This window comes from Pseudopodoces humilis, chromosome 24, assembly GCF_049639895.1.
Source record: "Pseudopodoces humilis isolate 2021_Gansu_Grassland_sample_001 chromosome 24, ASM4963989v1, whole genome shotgun sequence".
Taxonomy (NCBI): domain Eukaryota; kingdom Metazoa; phylum Chordata; class Aves; order Passeriformes; family Paridae; genus Pseudopodoces; species Pseudopodoces humilis.
Window position 1 is genome coordinate 2,314,879 of NC_142223.1, and position 19,888 is coordinate 2,334,766.

Here is a 19,888-nt window from a genome sequence, read left to right on the forward strand (position 1 = left end):
TGATGATTTAAGAGGGAAGATCTGGAGCTGAAATGACTGCCTGGAAAAAACAGTGCTTTCCATCCAGCTTCTGGAAGCCATTTCACTGACTTAAGACATGCACTCTCTTAATTCTGCTGACTGTATTCTGCTCAGCCACAACAATGATCTCTCCCTCCCTGCCTCAAATCTACACAGGCACATTTATTTGGCAGCTCTCTCTTCCCAAAAAGCTTTTCTAACTGGTTGTGTGATAGTTTCATGTTCATACCTCTCTGCGGGTGCCCTGATTTTGCTCAGTCTTGAGGAAGTTCAGAAGCACTTCCAGCAAAGTTGGGTACTTCCTGTATGGTTCTACCACATAACCAGTGCTAGCCACAAGCTGCCCCAGTGTCCAAAGAGCCACCTACAAAGATAAAGCCCAGAGAAGATTAGCTTTGACCAGGGAATTTATTATGCCTTCTGATACATCAGTCATTCAACTTCTGTAAGGCTTATTTGAGCATTTTAGGATCACACTGCAAACCACAGTCCATGGTTGGAAAGCCTCTATAAGGAACATTTTCCTATAAGCAACAGTAAAGAAATTAATAATCAACAATATCTTAGGCTGTCACAATTGCTTTCACTCAGAGGTACAATTCAAATAAACATTCAATTCAGTGAGTCCAAGCCTTCCAATAAAAACAGCCTTTTTTTTTCCTTTTGTTTTTCCTCTAACAGCTCTGAACTATGTCACAACAGGCACTCTTATCCCTCACCTGTGTACCATGAGTGTAACTCCACTAGAGGGACCTGGGACATGGATATTTTATTACAGCTCTGGTCACAGCAGCAGACAAGTCTGGTACAGTTGTAAACACTTACTTGTCTTTTAGCCAGAAGAGAAGAGTCCTGTAGCATGTCCATAATTATAATGAAGAGCTCATCCACCCACTTCCTCATCTCCAGCCCACTGACCTATTGAAAGACAAAAATTCATCCTTCATCTAGCATTCCCAAAACCTTAACAGACAAGGCAAAGAGGTATCTGTGGTGTATCCCTACCTGTGCAAGCTCCCCTATGGTAGCCAGGACATTGTTAATCACACCTGGATTGGGATCTGGATCAGGATCTTTCAGTTTCACAATCAGTGCCTGGTGGGTGACAGTGGGACAAATTAGAACGTGTTTAAAGGGTACTCAAAATTATCTTCCCTTTTGTTTACACCTGAAATTGACCCCACAATCATAGTAAGAATTTTAACAGTAAAAGAAACTTGGGTGTCACAAATGCAAATCTGGAATTAAATTGGGCTAAACTGCCAGCCACGTGTGCTCCTGTGGGTAACATCTACATCAATCTGGTTTTTTTCCTGCCACGGTGAAGCAAAAGAACTGCAGCTCCTGAGGGTCATGTACCCACTTGCTGTGTCACCTCATTCCAAAGTCAGCAGGAAATGTAGAGACTCTACCTTAAGGATAGGCTCCATATAGGGACGGATGAGGCGTGGAGCATTAGAAACCAGGTGACCCAACATCCTGGCACTTTGCTCTTTAATTCTGCCAACACCGCTGTGTTCCAGCTCTGTTAGAATCTGCACAAGAGACAATAAAAGCAAGTAAATCAGGAAAATAAAGGTAGGTAAAAATTCGTTGCATTTCCTTCTGTCAAAACTCAGCACTTGTAAAGGCTGTTCTGCATTTCACTCCATTATCATTTTTCCTAAGCTAAAATTACTTAGCATAAAAGGGATGGCTCCAAAATCTGTGTTTACAAAGAGGTACCACGCGTTCACCTAAAAGCACCACAGAACATTCTTCCTCAACAGAGATGGAAAGCACTCTGGCATGAGGACTAGGGATGAAATAACAACTGCCATCCTTCCTTTCCCTTCTAATACATCCATACAGCTTCAGTCCAAACATCTAACATGAGAAAGATCTGTTGAAACCCATTAATCTAGGCAATAACTATTTTCAAAAAGAGATCGATTCCTCCACTCTCCATGCATTTACAGCAAGATAGCCCAGTTCTTTACCACCACCCTGGTCTGAATATCAGTTACTCTGTTTTCCCTGCAGGCATCCCTCCTCCTTACCTGGATTAGCATCTTTCGAAGGAAAGGCATGACAAAGGCAGGGTTCATGCTGCTCAGGCGCCCCACAGTGCAGATGGCCAGCTCACGAATTTCAAACACCTGATCATTCAGGGCCACAAAAAGAGCTTGCAGGTTTTCAGCCTGGGCAAGGTGAGCATCAAACCGCTCATCCAGGGAAGCCAACACGCAGAAACGTATATCGGGGTCTGCAAGAACACATTGATTTACCTTTAAATGCACTAAATTCCTCTTCCTTTTTTTGCCTTTGTTCACAAAACAACCTCAAAAATTTTTCACAACAGCTTCCCCAGAGCAAGACACTCTATCAGTGCTCCACACATAAAAACCAGGACAGATCAGCCCAGAAATCTCCTTAACATGCCCCAATAACCAAGTCAGTACAGTGCCAACCTCTTGCACCTGCAAGTGCCACTTTTAGATGTTATGTGGCAACCTGAGGTGAGTTCAATTGAAAGAATAAAAAAAATCAAGTATGAAGTTTCAATGAGAAGTACCAATTTCTTCCCAAACTACAAAATTTAAGGCCATGACCCAGAGCAGCAGCAAAAGGGGTCTCAGTGTTCTACTTAGTTCAAAGGATTACCAAGGACACAGCTGGAGCATTTTTCACTAGTGTTCTATTAATACCTCGAAAATCAAGATGTGGAAAAAAGAAATTGGGAGACTTTTTTTCTAATTTACCAAGAGTGACAGCTTAAGTTTAGTGGCAATTATGTTCAAATTCTATTATAAATTCTATTTCTATTCTTAATATTATCACCTGCTTACATGATAAAATTAACAGGGGTAAGAGAACCCTTTTCTCTGAATACCACACTAACCTGGGTCAGTTATTCCAACCACAAGCAGCTTGCTGAGGACATCAGCCACAACCTGAACTGCTGTCTGACTGACCACATGGGCATGGCCACTGATCAAGTGGATGGAGGGCGTGAGCAAGCGAGAGCAAGTGCGGGCTGCTTCCATCCGGATCTCCTTGTGTTCACTGTTCAGGAAGTGATCGGCGCAATGCCGAACAAACTGAGTCAGGGAGTGGCCTGAAAAGAGAAAGATGGGTGGTTAAACACAAGTTTGTACTTCAATTACCAGCTTTATCAAGGAACAGGAGTTTAAAGAACATGCTCCTAGAATTTTCCTGCTACTTGTACTCTGCTCCAATGCACCACTTGTTTATATCCCATATGCCCTTGCCTGCTGCTTCCTTATTTCATCTTACCTTCAAACTCAAAGCTACCAAGTGTACGAAGGGCAAGGGTGATGCTCCCCACATCACTGGCTTCTGGGATATTGGTGAGACTGGGGGAGGCCAGCTGGTGGGCAAGGCCTTTTGGCATGCCTGGATGTCGCAGAGGCTTGTGCATCAGAACAAGAGAGAGCATTTTCAGCAGCCCATCCTGGATATCCTTCTTCAGCTGTGGGATCTGACGGCTCAAGTCGTACAGCACAGCTGTTAGAGCAGGGCTGAGGGCAAGAAGCAAGCAAAAGTCATTAGAAAAGAAACAATGATGTGCATATTTCACCTTTTTGTTTCATTATGCCTTTGTCAATCAGAATATAATTGTGGGAATTCACACATGAGAGCAACACCTGCAAGCAGAGCACAGGGTCCCTGTGTGAACTGAGGCACAAGATGACCTTCCTGCATAAACCTGGTCCTGAGCAAAGCCCCAGGACTGCTGCACACATCATTACATTAGCCAGTGGTGCTATAATACTGTTACAAATCTAAATGACTTCTTACACTTATGCTTTTTAAACAAAAAAGCAACTGAATTCACTTCCAGGTAACAATATAATTTCAACAGTCTTGTGCTACCTGAAAATTGTCTCCACACCTTTCTATACTAACAACTTAATTAATTCCCCCAATAAGAACTGTCAGCTACAAAGGTGAAAGAAGCCAGAAGCAAATATTCAGCACTTCAGCTCTCCTCTGCCAGTTTGATATGGCACAAGCCTGCTGGCTGTTAGATGCTTTCAAAAATTTTGCAGGTTGCTGCCAAATGTGTTTGAATAGTGGAAAATAAAGGAGACTGCTTTTGGACTAGTTGTTCTACAAAATTTCTTTACTGAGATATGAATGCTCTTAAATAACAGACACATTAACAGTTAAAACATACCATTCTTCTGAAACAGCTATAGTGATCTTCTGAAAAGATCACTGAAATGCAATAAATGTTCCTTCTCAATCTGAAAACTCTAAAGATCTCACTCTATATGGCTGACAATGCCATCCTGCAGCTAACAGCAGAACAGATTTATGCTTACCTCAGCCCCACAGCCAGCATAGGTTCCAAAAGCTCTTTGATGTCCTGCTGGATACTGGGTCCCATGGCTCGTGCCAGCATGCTAATGCAGGTGAAGACTGTGGCATCAACCTGCACAGACTTCTGTCTCCTGGAAAGGTACCACATAATTATGAGAAGCTGCTGTTTCTAGACATCTTTCCTCATCATACTTCTGTGTTATCAGTCTTACAGAAATGCTTCTGATTTTAATACAAGAATTATATAAAGAGCAAGTGTTTCCATTTCTTCCCCTAACTTTCACATACTTACTTGTGGGCAAAGTCCTTTGGGGGAAGAGCTGCTTTTATGATTTCAAGGACTTTTGGTAGGTAAGCTTGAAACTCAGACCTCACAGCCACAGAAAGCAAACCCAAGGCCTGGAAGGCTGCTGTTCGCTCCTTCTCCTTCTTCACACAACTGAGAACATGATTCATGGTGTCTGGAAGATATTGATCAGCTGCCCATATGAGAAAACAATACAGATATTAGAATTCATTAAGGTTTATACAGCTGCATAACATTACCAACTAAACCTTTACAAGTGTAAAACTAGAAAAAAGACATAGTCATGTTAAATTTGCTGACATGATCAGTGGCAAAAATGTCATGATATAATAAGAATTTCAAACTACAGAAGGCTTTGTTTTTAAAAAGAAAAATCACCACAATAAAAGAGCTATAAAACACCCCCACTGCAACAGGTTTTATACACGTATGAGATCCAAGCATCTTGCTTTCATAGTGACTGGGTGGAAATTTGGAATAATTAATAAAAAATTGTTCCAACGCACTAAGAGCAGCTTGATGACTTGTCTCCAACTCTGATACTCTCTTAAACTTGCTTGATAAATCAACTAAACTGCTTTAAAGCTGCCAGGTATTTCCTAGCACATACAACAAAGAAAAAAGAAGAGAACTCTAATAATATTTGGGGTATACTGAGTCAGAGCAAGAGAGAATTCTCCTCTAAGTCTGACATATTGAGAAGAAAACAAAAAAAAAAGGAGTTTTTTATGTCTTATGGTATCGATCACCAAATTCTCACAATAGGTTTCAATCTACTTTCTTCATCAGAGCAACATTTTGGCACCAGCTATCAAATCACACTTATTCAGGAAATAAGACTGTCCTCCTACAGAGGAATGTCATCAGACAAGCACCACATTTGGTGTGCTGCACTGCTTGCACAAGTTCATCTGGACCAAAGAGAGCTGGATAACTTCCAGCCCAAAACCAGCAACATTTCTAACATCCAACCATCTGTCTTGTCACCTGTGAATGCCGAAGGACGGAAAGCTGCCAACCGTGGTAGCAGATTGAGAACAGTCATCTGGATCAAAGAATTTTTGCTGGTTCTGCACTTGAGAACCCACTGGCAGACCTGGAAGGAAATAGATTAGGCTTTAAAGGATGGCCATTGGCAGTAATGCACAAATGTTAATTACCTGTGTGCTTTTAGGCATTCTACTGACATTTGGCTTCAGAGTCCATCAAAGAAAAGGATAATCAGGATTTCTTCCAAAGGAAGTAAATCACTTGCCCCAAGACAGACAATGACAAAGCCACGTTACACATTTTGAAGGCTCAGTTCAATACTAGTATTGCCTGCTAAGTAAAAATGCAGAGGACAATTGCTCTGCAAGAACAGATGCTGAGAATGTTGGGAGACAAGTTGAAGAACAAACACATACCTGATCAAATTTCTCTTCCATTAGATCCCTGCAGCATCGACTTTCTACCAAAGTAGATTTTGCTGGGACAGGTGAGGTTGCAAAACCCATAATTCCTTGGTGAGCACTGTACCCCAGAAGACCAGCCAAAGCATTTGACTGAGAGGGCTGAAGAGACTGAAAGCTTGTAAAGGGAGTGATGTGGCGAGGCTTGGTACTGAAGCCCATCAGGTCTTTGCAGTACTTGTCATGCACAAGCTGCTGCTGAGTGATTTCTTCCATCTCCTCTCTAAGGCGCTGGACAAAGTAGAGAAGCATTAAAAAAATAAAATCTAACTGAGTAAGATACTGCCAATACAATCTCCTGAATAAGCATCCTGTATAATCAATATCCAAACGGCTGTAAAATATCAACTGAGTAAAATCCAGCAAAAATATTTGGGTATCTAACATGCAAGAGAGTACTCATTCCATATAAAAAAAATCTTTTTCATTGTATTTAATCCAGATAATAGCTTTTCTATCAGAGCTTATTAACTCCTCTGCCCATACTTGTCCCTTTTATTTCTGACACACTTTAATGCTTGACTCCATGTTCAAATGAGTTTTCCATCCAACAACCCCACTGCAACACCATGGGATATTTCCACAGACTGCAGAGCTGCTATACACTCTCAATCAATCCCCACCTTGTTCCTTTGCTCACCTCTCCCTCCATACTGCTGATTCTCACTAGCTCATTGAGGATCAGTAAGGCACCATGGATTCGGTCATCACGATTCATTCCTTTCTCTTTGGCCAAAGTCTCATCAAAGCCCTTCTCAGCCTCTTCATATGTATGCTTGGGGAAAAAGAAAAAAAATCTCAGTGACAATGCAGAAACAAAGCCTGTGGAAATGAAGTACTACTGCCAGTCAAGAGTTACTGATGCTTTGAATTTTCCAAGAGTAGCCACAAACTTCAACTGAGTAATAACAGAAGTATAAGACCACAAAATTCTGGTTCACCCAAAAGCTGTGGACTCTGCTGCAGAGCATTTTCAACAGCACAAATCAAACAGCATGGTATCAGCTTCATCACTACCTGCAGCACTTAATTTGATTACAAGAAATCCAAGTTCACAACATTTGACTGCACTGTCCAAAACTTACTTGATATCACAAAGCGTGAATTCATGTGACAATGGCAGCAAAGTGAAGGTTCAGACAAAAGAACCTTTCTCACTTGTGTTTTATCTACACTAATAAAACCCTTTGCTAGTAAGAGATGAAACTGGATAATTGCATGGCTATAAAACTAGGTCAAGTTCAACAGCTGAAGATGAGGTGCAGCTAGAACAATGTATTCTTGAAGGAGTTAAATCTTGTTTACTTTTACAGTAGTAGGCTAAAGGAATTACTCACTTTGGAAGCCATAATATTTTCAACCCTTTCAAGGACAGGGAGTTTTTTTACTGGTAAAGGTGACATGAGTTCTTATCTTAGCCAGCTCTTCTGAAAACTGGCACTTCAACATCTGCACTGCATTATGAGGGGCTGTATCACCCTGAAACTAGAGACTTCTGATTGTTTAGAACATTGGTTATTTTCTTTGTTATTTTCCTTTTGATTGTTCAGAATATTGTTCATTTTCTCTGTTCATTTTCTTTTTCTTTTTTAAAGAGGAAACAGTGAGATGTCACACTGAAAAATAAGCCTTCTGATTTTGTTTTCATAGTTTTAGACACTTTCCCAGGAAAGTAACTATAAATGTTTACACATTCCTTCTAAGAAACGTCTTTTCATAGACGTTTCACATGACCAGTGTGATTAGGAAGGTAGTAACTTAATTATCCAACCCCTGGTCATTGTCAACAATCTGTAAATACTGGAATCAAGAAAATAAAAACACCTTTTTCTATCACACCACTGAGACGTGTTTGTGTGAATCATTCCATGTCCTGCAGTGACAGGGCTGCATCAAAACAAAGTTATTTTCTTACTCTGTACCACTGGGGCTTCTGCATCTCTTTTGGCTCGCGTTGCGTGGTGAGGATAAGGCAGGCTCTTAAGGCAGAGACAGCTCCCTCTCGGATGGCCTGTTTGGGATCCCACACAGCCACAAATATGTTGTCAAAGAATGGCTGCACTTGTTGGAAGAAGAAGGTAGGCACACTGATTGCCAGCTCCCGCAAGACAAGAACCTGGAGGTGGGGAGAGAAACAGTTACAATCTGGAAGATAAGACACAGAGACAAACCTCCTAACTTCTACAGTATAGTACCATTTGTTTAGACTGTCAATGTTTGTGAGCTGTTTCCATCCCTACACTCTGACAATTCCTAGCATGACAGTGTCTTGGTCTTCATTAGTCACTGAGCTAATGGAGAAGCAATGAAGCAGCACTCTGTCTGCCATGAGAGCATTACAGATTCTCAGACATGCACTGGCAGCCATTCCCATCCTGACCAAAGCTTTTCTGCAGATTTCTGTGCAGATTTCCTACCACTGCTCGCTAATCCCAACTATCCCATGACAACAAAGAAGGCATCACTTACAGCTGCATGTCTACGACCTTCATTCCTGTCAGCTCCCAACCATTCCAGAGCTCGTTTCACCTCGAACTCCACATATTCAGCTGTGAAGGTGTCACCAGCCATCGCAAGCCGCCCGATAGCCTTGGAAGCCATCTCCATTACAACAGGGTCATTGGATGGCAAGAGGTTCCTCAGGTAGTTGGCAAACCTGCCGATACGGGTGGCATTACCTCCTTCAACACCGATAAGGCTTGCTGCAGAGAAAGGGAGCAGTGCTGCATTTCTCCCCAAGAGTCAGTGAGGCAGACAGCAGGTAATCCCTGGATGAGAGCTAATATTTCCTACACATTGCTTAAATTAAGCCCTCCTGAACTGCAAATCCACAGGGGAAAAAAAATAAAACAAGTGACAGGAAAGGGCCACCATTCTTTTCAGCCTTAACTTTTTAAGTGAGTGGAAAACTGCATTTGATGGCCTCATAGATTTTCCCCATTTTTAGTTTTAAAAGAGGAAAAAAATAATTCACCCTGATACACACCTGTTCCTAATAGAAAGATATCCATCTTCAGGCAACTGCTATAGCTAGTCCACCTCACAAGAAAAGTCAAAGACTGAATGGACCAAGAAAATGCTCTCCTCCTCAGTCCTAGAGACAGCCTCTCCTGCCCAGGGTGGAGGCACTTCATCAGGCACCAGCATGGCAGAAAGCTTTCATTGCCAGTGCCTGGGTTTTAACTGCTCTGTAGATAAAGACCCCTCAGTGTCCAGGGCTGTCAAGCTGGCACCCTTCAACATCACTAAATTCACATAACAATTTGAAGGTGATACTGTCAGCTTAAGATCTGATGATATCAATAAAGATTTCGCTAAGGGATTTAGACTGCCTTCAAACACATTGGGACTGGATGATTATGTCTATGAGCCTAAACCATAAACATCTATTTAACTGCTACAACACAGGCCACTCACCTGGAGGGCAAAGTATTCACACAAGCTAACTTCCCCAAGAATGGGGATTCAGGCAGCTCTGCAATCTCACAGAGAACACACAGCCAGAGCCACTAATGGAGAGGCTGATCAGAATCAAAGCAGAAGCTATGTGAGCCCCTCTCGGGGATGGAAGTTGCTGTTATGGAGCCAGGTAAATTTAAATAACAAGAATCAATCTGCCCAGATGGAAGAGAGTTGAGAAAGTCAGCCAACCCTGATACATACAAAGGGGCAGCACAAAGTGTTCTCAGCTGAGCTCCAGAAGAGAATTTTCATGTGCTCAGCACTCACATATGATGCTGAACTCCCAAAAGAACTCAGGACCCATTAAGTACCAGGTTTTCAGCCACTCTCAGTAGCTCCCATGCTGACACTTCACACAGATTTTCAGAGCCCAGCAACTAGAACACACCCAGTGTACTGAGCTGTCAGGCCCCAAGAATAAAAGCTAATTCCTAAATCTGTCCCTAAAGATAATTGCATGAAAAGAAAACTCAGCAGAGGCATTATGCACTTTCACTCACCTATAGCCAGAATGCCACCTTTCCTTTCATTTGCATCAGAGCTAGAGACCAGCTCAAATATGTGATGGTTCAGCTGATCATAAAACCTGGTAGATTCTTCCTGACTCATCTGTAAAAGCAAAAAACTCAAATCAGCTTTCAGCATTCCCTCCCTTCCTCCTGCTCCAAAACCTCCATAAAGACAATGCTTCTTATGCCACATAAACAGAAAGAAATTAAATCAACCATACATTATGAACTCAAAATAGTTTCTCTTTATTTGTGCCCCATATGCAGCAAGTTTACTTATTCTGGTACTTGACTACCTGTTTGTGTCACCAACTTGCTCACCTCTCCCACATGCCAGGGGGGAAAAATAAGCTCCCTGCTGTGCTCCATCTCCTCTCTAAGACCAGCTTCCATATTCCAAAAAAACTCCATTGCCGAGGCACCCAGCCCCATATGATACACAAGGATAAATAATCCCATTCCTAGCACTCACCTCACGCAGCTCCATGGTGACATAATGCTGCAAGTCCTTGGCAGCTTTTGCCCTCGTCTCTTCGCTGCGACTCTTCAAGCCATTGGCAAATTGTTGGAGGATGGACACAGTGCCCGACATGGTGGTAGTACACTGGGGCTCAGAGGCATCAAGTCCTGTAAATTCTTCAGAGACACACAATTTTTTACTACTTGAATTGAAATCTCTGAGCTTCTTTCTTAAGGCTGTCCCCCCCTGACTGTTCCCAAAATACAGATGAAGATGCTGTTTCGGTAGACTATAAAATTACAAATAATGACTATATTCCTTAGGCATTACACTCCATGACAAAACTGCATCACCACATATACTGACCAGCCTATTTGGTCTCTGGTTCCTCAAATACCAAAATACACTGCAGTAGACCAGCTGCTTCATGGTAATCTAATCCTAAATCAAAGATCATGCAACAGCTGAAAAACAGCAGGGTCAAACTAGGGTTTGCAATTACCTATAATAAGCAAGCACAACCATTCCCAGGATTATATTATTATCATATCTGACTCCTCCCTAAACACTTTCATCCAAGTTTCTCCACAGAAATCTCAGTGTTACACCAACACAAGGAAAACTCAGCACTGGCAAGTGTTGCATCCTCTAATAGATATTTAGAGATGGGAAGTCCAGTTATAGCAACAGCAATCATTGCAACAGATTGCAACAGGGGGTTTCCAAGCATAACACATAAATAAACTTTCTCAGGAGTCTTTCTTTACATCAAAAACATTCCAGATGCTTGACGCTCCCCCCCGCTCCGATATTCAAATTATGTAAGACCAAAGCAAGCACTGACACTAGAACTTCAACTGCTTCTCCCGAAATATTCCACACGCGATCACAGACATCCAGCGGGACCATAGGTGAGGTGGCTGCTGGCAGGAGCTAGGAGAGGCTCCCCGGATCAAAGAGCAGCCGGGAGCTGCTGCTGCCCATCGCCCCAGCCCGGTGTCAGTTCCTGGGATTCCCTCACGGCCACAGGAGCCGGCGGACAGGACCCGGCAGGCCCGAGTCCGGGGGGAGCTCCGCAGGCCGAGAGTGAGGGAGGGGTGAGGCGGGGAAAGGCGGGCACGGCCGGAGGGGCCGCAGGCGGTAGCTCCGCGCGGCCTGGGGCTCGGGTAGGTCGGCCCGGGCAGGAAGCGGGAGGTGAGGGGAAGGGGAGCCGATGATGATGAGAGGCACCACCGCTCGCTCGCGCTCTCTCTCACACTCACTCACCCGCAGCCGCCGCCGCCGGCTCCCCTACTCCGGGCCCCGAGCCCGCCCCGCCGCCACCGCCGCGCCTACAGCGGCGGCGAGCCGCTGCTGGCCAATAGGATCCCAGGAACGCCATGATCGGCATCACTTCTGACCAATAGAAAAAGAGGAAAAGGGAAGATGTGCCTAAAGCTCCGCCCCTTCCCCGAGGAACTGGGAGGATAGTCGCCTTCTGACCAATCATCGCGGTACTCGTGATTGAGTGGCAGTACATCTGACCAATAGAATGGCTGGGATTGCTCAGTAGGCCCACCTCCCCATGCCGCCCTTCCGTGAGGCGCCGGCTATGGCCGGGCTACGGCATGGGTGGATGGGTTAGAACAACCGGCATCATCTCCTTGGGCTTGTGCGAAGCGTTCGGCGCTGTTTCGCATGACATCCTGGGCTCTAAACTGGGGAGACATGGATTGGATGGATGGACCACTCGGTGGATAAAGAACTAGCTGGATAGCCCCACGTAAAGTTGCGGTCAGCGGCTCATTGTCCACATGGAGACCGGGGACGAGTGGTGTCCCTCAGGGGTGGTACTGGGGCTAATAGCATTCACCAACTTTATCGGCGACATAGACAACGGGATTGAGGCAGCCTCAGCAGGTGACACCGAGCTGTGTGGTGCTGTTCCATGGTGGAGCGACGGGATGGGGACTAGAGCATCTCCTCTATGGAAGAAGAGAAAGTTTTGTGGACATCTCACAGCAGCCTTCCAGTATCTGGAGCAGCCTACAAGGAGAGACTCCTCACCAGGAGCACGGGGGAATGGGTTCGGACTAAAAGAGAGGAAATTTAGTTTAGATGTTAGGAAAATGTTTTTCCCTGTAAGGATAGGGATGTCCTGACATAGGTTGTCTAGAGGAACTGTGGCTGCCCCATCCGTGGAAGTTCTCAAGGCCAGGTTGGACGGGGCTTGGAGCAGTCTGTGACAGTGGAAGGTGTCCCTGGACACACATCAGGGGGTGGCACTGGATGAGTTTTAAGGTCCCTTCCCAGCGCCAGCCGTGCCGCGGGTGGAAGCCCTGGGTGCGCTTTGCGCATGCGTCAGGGGAGCAGGGCGCTGCCGCGGCGTGCCCGGTGTGCTCCGCTGAAATGTGTCCGGCTGTCCATGGCAGCAGCAAAAGCGGCTGTGTCTGCGCCGGCCTTCGGGCGCTCCGTGGCAGCTATGGTGTGAATCGCGGTGTTGGTGCGTGCTGCGGGGTGATCCCCTCGCCGCCGCGCGTGACGCCGTGGGCCGCTTAATTTTCCTTTTAATTTGTATACCGGGAGGTGCCGGCGGCTGCGGAACCCCTCGCGCAGGGCCGCGGAGGTGGCGAGGCCGGGCAGGGTGGCGGTCGTGGAGGGAGGGTAATGGCGGCGCTCTCGCATGCCCCTCGGGCCGCCATGGCGGCGCCGCCCCTCGCTCGTCCCGGGCCCCGCCGCCCCGCTAACGCCCGGCCCTTCCTCTTCTAGGTGCTGCTGCTGCGAGACGGCGGGGCGAGCATGGGACCGGCAGACCCGCTGCAGAAGATCAGTATCAGCGCCGAGAGCCCCCGCGGGAGCGAGAGGAACGGCAGCGGGCCGGCGCTGGCGGGCGCTGACGGGGCCGCCCCCGGCAGCTGGAGACACAAGTGTGCGGCCTATGTGCTGGCGCTCCGGCCCTGGAGCTTCAGTGCCTCGCTGACCCCTGTGGCGCTGGGCAGCGCGCTGGCGTACCGGGCCGAGGGAGCGCTCGACCCGGGGCTGCTGCTGGGAAGCGCCGTGACCGTCCTGGCTGTGCACGGGGCCGGCAACTTGGTGAATACCTACTATGACTTCTCCAAAGGCATCGATCACAAGAAGAGTGATGACAGGACATTGGTGGACCAGATTTTGCAGCCGCAGGATGTAGTGCGGTTTGGAGTCTTTCTCTACACTGTGGGTTGTATCTGCGCTGCTGGACTTTACGCTGTCTCCACGCTCAAGCTGGAGCACCTGGCCCTGATTTACTTTGGAGGACTTTCCAGCTCCTTCCTTTATACCGGAGGTAAATGCTGCATCCCGCTTGTTGTGAATCTGAATGTAGAAGTGTTAGAATCAGCTGCTTTGTCGAAAGGTTTCTGGAAGACACACGCGATCCATCTAGTGCACTGCCATAAAATATTTGTGGTATTTCCTGATGTACTGGTACATAAACTTGTATTCTTTGCAATTGAACGTTGTGGGAAGAGTCATACTAAGATCTTCAGTTAGATAGTGGTGTTGAGGCATTATTATTTACAAATATGGCTTTAAATGCTTATAAGAACTATTGCTGAATCTTTTTATGATGTTTATTTCGTATCCTCTAGAATTGTAGCTAAAGCATATTTTCTTTCCTTTGGTGGGAATGTTACTTTGTTTTGGAATGTTGTTATTTTTTAGATGGAGCTTCACTGTGAATGCTGTACAGTTTGTGTTTTTTCTTAATAAGATGAGGATATTTTAGTGTCTTCCTGTGTTGGATAGATACAAACATCATAACTAGGAGAAGAAAAAACAACTAAGTTTCAAACTGTCAGACTTCCAGTTTCCCTGAAAGTGTCTTGTCAGTTTTGTATTTCGTTCTGAGCATTTTCTGTATTTCTTCAGGACCAGGTTATAGTATGCATGATCACACTGAATAGTACCTTATTTCTGTAGATTTCTGCAGAGACAGGTACTTCCAGGTGGGTATTAAAATCTGGCCCTTAGTTTTTGTTACATTGTCTGGAGAAATCCTTATTTTAAAAAATAAAAAGGAGATATAACATGTTTCTTGTCCATAGCTGCATGTGCTTTGGTTGTTTTGCAATATCCCTATGGAAAAGGGCTGAACTGTTATGTCATCCATTCTTTTGTGTCATTTGAATTGTTTAATGATGCTTGATTTTATTCTTGTGTCTTGCCACAGGAATTGGATTTAAATACGTTGCGCTTGGCGACGTGGTGATCCTGATCACCTTTGGGCCCCTGGCTGTGATGTTTGCCCACGCAGTGCAGGTCGGTTACCTGTCTGTGTCACCTCTGCTCTACGCTGTCCCTCTGGCCCTCAGCACGGAGGCCATCCTGCACAGCAACAACACACGGGACATGGAGTCAGACCGGCAGGCGGGGATTGTCACCTTGGCCATCCTCATCGGCCCCACCTTCTCCTATATTCTCTACACCGTGCTGCTCTTCTTGCCCTACCTGATCTTCTGTGTGCTGGCCACACGTTATACCATCAGCATGGCACTGCCACTGCTCACCATCCCCATGGCATTTTCCCTGGAAAGACAGTTCCGGAGTCAGAGCTTCAGCAAAATTCCTCAGCGGACAGCCAAGCTCAATCTACTGCTGGGCCTTTTCTATGTTTTTGGCATTACATTGGCACCAGCTGGTGCTCTGCCCAAACTGTGAAAACAGCTGTAGGGTCAGGCCTCATACTTCACTATTCATGCCAATTAACAGTGGATGTTATGAGCAAATGGCCCATTATGGACAGTGAGAAGAATGGAAAGAGCACCTTGCACTGTTGACAGTGAATGTTATGATTTCTGGTCCTGGATAGCTTATACAACAAACTTCCAAAAAGTGATTTGTCAGTTCTGCAGAATGGCAGAACTGTGTGGCTTTGCTTTGAGGAACAAGGTGACATAAGGTCAAGGAAGTGTTTAAAGAACCTCATCCTTCTGCTACCTAATTTTTTCACTGTCAGTTCAATTGAAAGGTAGAGCCTCAAATCACACTTGATGTTCACAAGCACAATGATTGCTCTTATCACTTATTTTCTTATAGTGGTGAAGGAGTCCACTGGCTCCCATATGGGAATCAGAAAACACTGCCAAATGTTTAGCATCACAGTGTAGGTGCCATTTATTCCCCCTCCATTGTAAGTTTATTTCATCTTCATCTGTTGTATGTTTTAATTTTTGTTTTGCTTTTCCTAGACAAATTTTGAGCTTTTATTTTGAAGCTCCCTGAAATGCACTAGATACTGATTCATGAACTGTTGCTTCTGCTTGTCCCATATAGTCTGAAAATTTCAAAGTTATAAATCTCTGTGGGTTGTGGTGCTAAAATGGAGCATGAATAACCCACTGCACAACCTTTAGGCCAAAACCAGTACATCTGTATTCTGCTACAAAAGCTGAAGCTGTAAAAGCAAACCATGCAACTGGAAAGCCCTCAATGGGTAGAAAAACAAATGGTTTTCATTTTTGTATTTGCTTATAATTTACTCTCTGAAATAACAGTTTTTGAGTTAAGGGGGAGCTGACAGAGTGCCAGATTTCTCTGAATAGCAATGGATTAATGGATACATGGGTGGGAAACAAATTCTTGATTTGAAAAAGCTTTTTTTTTAAAAAAAATTGTTTTTCTCTGTTTATTTAGAGTATTATTCACAGTATTACAGTTAAATGTCTTATTATAAGAAGCCCAGTTCAGCAAAGAAGAAAGATGTAGTGTTAGAACAAATCTGCATTATTGCATTGGCTCTGCATAAAAATTAGGACTGGAAATGGGAAGGAACCAGTTTTGTTAATAAGGTTTTTCTTAATGGAGTCCAGAGTTTGTGTCACTGAATCACAATTAAGTGATCTCTGAAGGGAAAGTTCCCCACCTCTTTTCCCCACTCTGTACCTTGCTTTGTTTTCTCCTGCAGATCTTGCCACTTGCTGTTCATGTGGCCCTTTGGAGAGTTGATTGTTTCAGCAGTTATGTAGCTGTGTGAAAAACATGCCAAACATAACGGGGAAAATACGTGCCTTCCAGTGCAAAGATGGATTTGATCCATAACATATTAGTGGCAACTGAATTCTCTTCTGTGTTGTTTAGTACCTGTGCACAGGTTTTCATGAAAAGCTTGTTTGCAGGAGCTGTGGAAGGCTCAGAGGAACTGACACAGGTGTTGAAGTAGAGCTCCTGGTGCCAGGTGCCAGCCTTGCTTTTGAACAAGTGTGTGAACCACTGTATGAAGGGCTTTTACACACGAGCAATAAACTAGCAATCAACTCACATGGTGTTACCCTGCATCTGTCATAGGTAAGTTATACCCTCCTGGTGGAAATCTGAAAGAGCCAAGTGTCCCATTAGTGGGTTTTAGTGAAAGCAGTGAAGCTGAGTTGATGTACCAGGTTACATGGTACATCTATTTAGAGACTGGTTTTACAGCTTGATGTTATCCACTGTTACCCAGCAGTTATATCTGAGCTGAAGTTGATGGGAAGGAGTCTTTGCAGGCCTATTTAATGAGCCACAGTTTCATCTTTTATTTATTAAAATGGGCAAATGATCTCTCTAATCTGATTAGGCACAGAACAAGAAAAGATGGACTTCAGCAATTGCTTTCTACAATAAAATGCTTGTTAGGATTAAAAACACAAGGAGAAAATGCAAAAGTTCAGCTCAGATTGATGGAGGAAGATACCCAGAAAGTTTTGGAAACTGTTTTCAATGCAGATATACACAACAGAGTTTTTACTGTTGTTTCTTTGTGGACCTACAGAATGAAGAAGAATCTGCCTCCAATACCCATTTCACATTTCTGCAAACCAAAAGCTTTTGTAGGGATAAGTAAGGGCTGAGCTGTCAAATCTGTTAACCTTGCAGTTGGGGATATGCAGGTTTATTGGGTTAATCCTGCCCTTTGTAGCAGCTGTGTGCTTCATTTTAGGACAGCTTGCTTTTGAATAGTTTTCTGTTTGAAAGAATGGTTAGTTATCTTTTCTCTACTTCTTTTACAGAAACTAGAGTACTCCAGCTAAATTCCTTCAAGTAACTTGGCTTGTATCTTTGATAACTGTAATTGTAATAACAGGAAGATCATTGGTGAGGTGGAGTATGTAACTTACTGTATCTTGACTACCCTTTTCCTGGGGAGGATGTCTACTTAGGGCTGTAAAGGACCAGTGCTTTTTGTTACTAAAATGGAACAGCTCATTAGTACAAAAATAGGTGTGTGGAACACTTTCTGAGGCTGGGGGGGATTCAAAGTATTTTAATAGTAAAACAGATGAAAATTTCGTAATTCCTTACTAGCAGATGCTGGTTGCCTCCAATTCCCTGTCTCTGAAAAACAGTATCATTCCAGGTTCTTGAGGATATTAATACTAACACATTCTTCACCATGGTTTTGAGGAAGTCATTTAACTTCTCTCTGTCTCAGAAAACAGCTAATTTTTGCCTGCCTTACAGGGATGCTGAGCTGACCTCATTGTAATTGAGAGCTTTGAAAGTAAAAAGTGCTTTATCTCTGTGTGCTTTCCAAAAAGCTTGTTAGTACTAGAAAACATTTTAGATATGAACTAAGATAAAGGGTGACTTAACCAATGTAATTAGGCCAAAATAATCTTCACATATAATCAGTGAGTAGTAAGAGAGGTTCATTTATTGGTTTGCTTTGTGATGAAGATGCTGGCTCTCCTCCCCTACCCCACTTTTCCCTGTTCCTTGCTACTTTCCCTGGATATAAACTTTAGAAACTTCTTTCAGGTCACTCTTGACGAGCTGTATTGCAGTGTGATGAATGTGCACTGGTAGATGAGCAGATCTGTAGCCCATCTGTTAATGTGTCCTAAAGCACCTCCTGGCCTTTCTTCTTACCCAATAAACTGTCTGAATGTTACTCAGTTAATTATGCTATGTTTGATTCTTTTCTATTACTCAAGTTGTATTTTTGCACATGGATTATAACATGGTCACGAAAGAGAGGGTCATCTGTCATGTTTATAGTGTAAGTGCCTGAAAAATCATCCTTTTTTTGTGTAAAAGTCCTTTTATGAATCCAGTAGTCCTGTCCTTCTCTGCCACAAGGCAAACAGTTCTGTAGCAGTGATTATTTCCTACTAATGGCAGACTTAGAATAGTTCTGGTATATAATCAATGTGTAGAATTTTCTCTGATGCGGTTTTCTGTGCCATGTACTGTTCAATATTTGTAAGAAGGTTTCAGCTGAACTTTAGTACCTTTAATAAAGGTGAACTTTCTCATCCTCACCATTATGTTCTGCCAGTTTTCCAGTGCTATGGGCACTGCTCCCATAGAACTGTGACAGCATAATGCCTCCCCCATGTCGATATCCTGAATGAGCCTAAAGCCTGGTTTGAAGTTTTCCTGCCTTGGCCAGTGGCACCGTGTGCTCCACAGACACATTTGGAGATAGTTACAAAGGATAAAATGCAGGATAGCGTGACATTGATACATGGGATGATCCTTCCAGATAAGGAGGCTTCAATTCCGAGTGTCTGCAGATGGCAGCGTTGCTCTTCCACTGCTGCTGCAGTGCCTTTTCTCTACAGGAACCCCTGAGCTGTGTGTGCAAAGGATTTTTTAGTGTTTGGTAATATCTCATGGGATCTCCTCTAGTGTAAGCAAATTTGGAAGATAAGTGGCTGCAGATGAATTTCTATTGTGCAGATTATGACTGGACAGATGCTCCTCTCCTAGGCAGGTACTGGCAGAAATGGGCATTTGAAGAAAGCCAGTCAGCACTTGAATTTTAAAGCCTTTGCTGATAGCTTAATAAACTCTCTCTGGTCAGATGCTGAGAGCTGAGCTTTCAAAAGAGTGTGGGCAAGCTATGCATGAGGGGCAGTACACTTGTGGGGGGAAGAATGCAGTGTCTGCACACTCTATGAGATGTACTTCTGTTCAGTCAATTGCTTTTAACACACCTTGAATCCCCAGTGAAAAATCTTAATACTTTTATAGTATTTTTAGGAGCTTAGACTCTGTTCTTCCCATTACTTGGGTGAGTAGACTGAATCACTGCTGCTTCCTCAAGGTGATGCTCCTTGGAGAAGAAGCCTTGACAGTTCTCCTTTCCAGTCTGAAACCTTAATAACTAGGCCTTTCCCCTCATACCTTACTTTGTCTGGTCATGGGTAGATTATTTTTATTTGAATCACCTTCAGTCACTTTATACTTTGAGTTTGAGCCTGCTTAATGATGTTTAAAGAATGAAATGCTGCTCTGGCTTCTTAAGGCTATTTTTCATTTTAAGGTGGAGTTAAATATCCAGCCAAGATAAAATCAATGGCTCTCAGCATTGCCTGAAAATGTGTAAGATTCAATAAAGCTCGGCAGGGCTGGATTA

The 19,888-nt window shown here is 44.1% G+C and overlaps 2 protein-coding genes across 8 annotated transcripts in view; one reads left to right on the forward strand and one right to left on the reverse strand.

The window, feature by feature from the left end:
* MTOR (mechanistic target of rapamycin kinase) overlaps nucleotides 1-11,926 on the reverse strand; it is a 63,280-nt gene extending 51,354 nt beyond the window's left edge. Inside the window, exons 1-17 of one of the 3 annotated variants that reach the window (XM_014257271.2) lie at nucleotides 11,803-11,926; nucleotides 10,549-10,712; nucleotides 10,068-10,176; nucleotides 8,575-8,807; nucleotides 8,021-8,221; nucleotides 6,746-6,880; nucleotides 6,061-6,336; nucleotides 5,642-5,750; nucleotides 4,640-4,826; nucleotides 4,350-4,478; nucleotides 3,298-3,542; nucleotides 2,903-3,118; nucleotides 2,061-2,266; nucleotides 1,434-1,556; nucleotides 1,027-1,116; nucleotides 847-939; nucleotides 251-385 (exon numbers count right to left, since the gene is read on the reverse strand). In XM_014257271.2, the coding sequence (XP_014112746.2) occupies nucleotides 251-385; nucleotides 847-939; nucleotides 1,027-1,116; nucleotides 1,434-1,556; nucleotides 2,061-2,266; nucleotides 2,903-3,118; nucleotides 3,298-3,542; nucleotides 4,350-4,478; nucleotides 4,640-4,826; nucleotides 5,642-5,750; nucleotides 6,061-6,336; nucleotides 6,746-6,880; nucleotides 8,021-8,221; nucleotides 8,575-8,807; nucleotides 10,068-10,176; nucleotides 10,549-10,712; nucleotides 11,803-11,926 (2,775 nt within the window). Of the gene's footprint in view, nucleotides 1-250; nucleotides 386-846; nucleotides 940-1,026; nucleotides 1,117-1,433; nucleotides 1,557-2,060; nucleotides 2,267-2,902; nucleotides 3,119-3,297; nucleotides 3,543-4,349; nucleotides 4,479-4,639; nucleotides 4,827-5,641; nucleotides 5,751-6,060; nucleotides 6,337-6,745; nucleotides 6,881-8,020; nucleotides 8,222-8,574; nucleotides 8,808-10,067; nucleotides 10,177-10,548; nucleotides 10,713-11,380; nucleotides 11,777-11,802 lie in introns of those variants that run through there. The other 2 variants (XM_005528295.3, XM_014257272.2) reach the window with 2 other exon arrangements.
* A 219-nt stretch (nucleotides 11,927-12,145) lies between these two features.
* UBIAD1 (UbiA prenyltransferase domain containing 1) lies at nucleotides 12,146-18,427 on the forward strand. Of its 5 annotated transcripts, none has more exons than XM_088066506.1 (3): nucleotides 12,146-12,309; nucleotides 13,285-13,837; nucleotides 14,723-18,427. In XM_088066506.1, exons 2-3 carry the CDS (start codon nucleotides 13,315-13,317, stop codon nucleotides 15,208-15,210), a joined length of 1,011 nt encoding a protein of 336 aa, XP_087922632.1. In that variant the 5' UTR covers nucleotides 12,146-12,309; nucleotides 13,285-13,314; the 3' UTR covers nucleotides 15,211-18,427. The 5 variants fall into 5 exon arrangements, with proteins under 5 accessions (XP_087922632.1, XP_087922635.1, XP_087922633.1 ...); XM_088066509.1 differs by lacking the exon at nucleotides 12,146-12,309 and adding an exon at nucleotides 12,320-12,435; XM_088066507.1 differs by lacking the exon at nucleotides 12,146-12,309 and adding an exon at nucleotides 12,442-12,733.
* The last annotated feature ends 1,461 nt before the right edge of the window (nucleotides 18,428-19,888 follow it).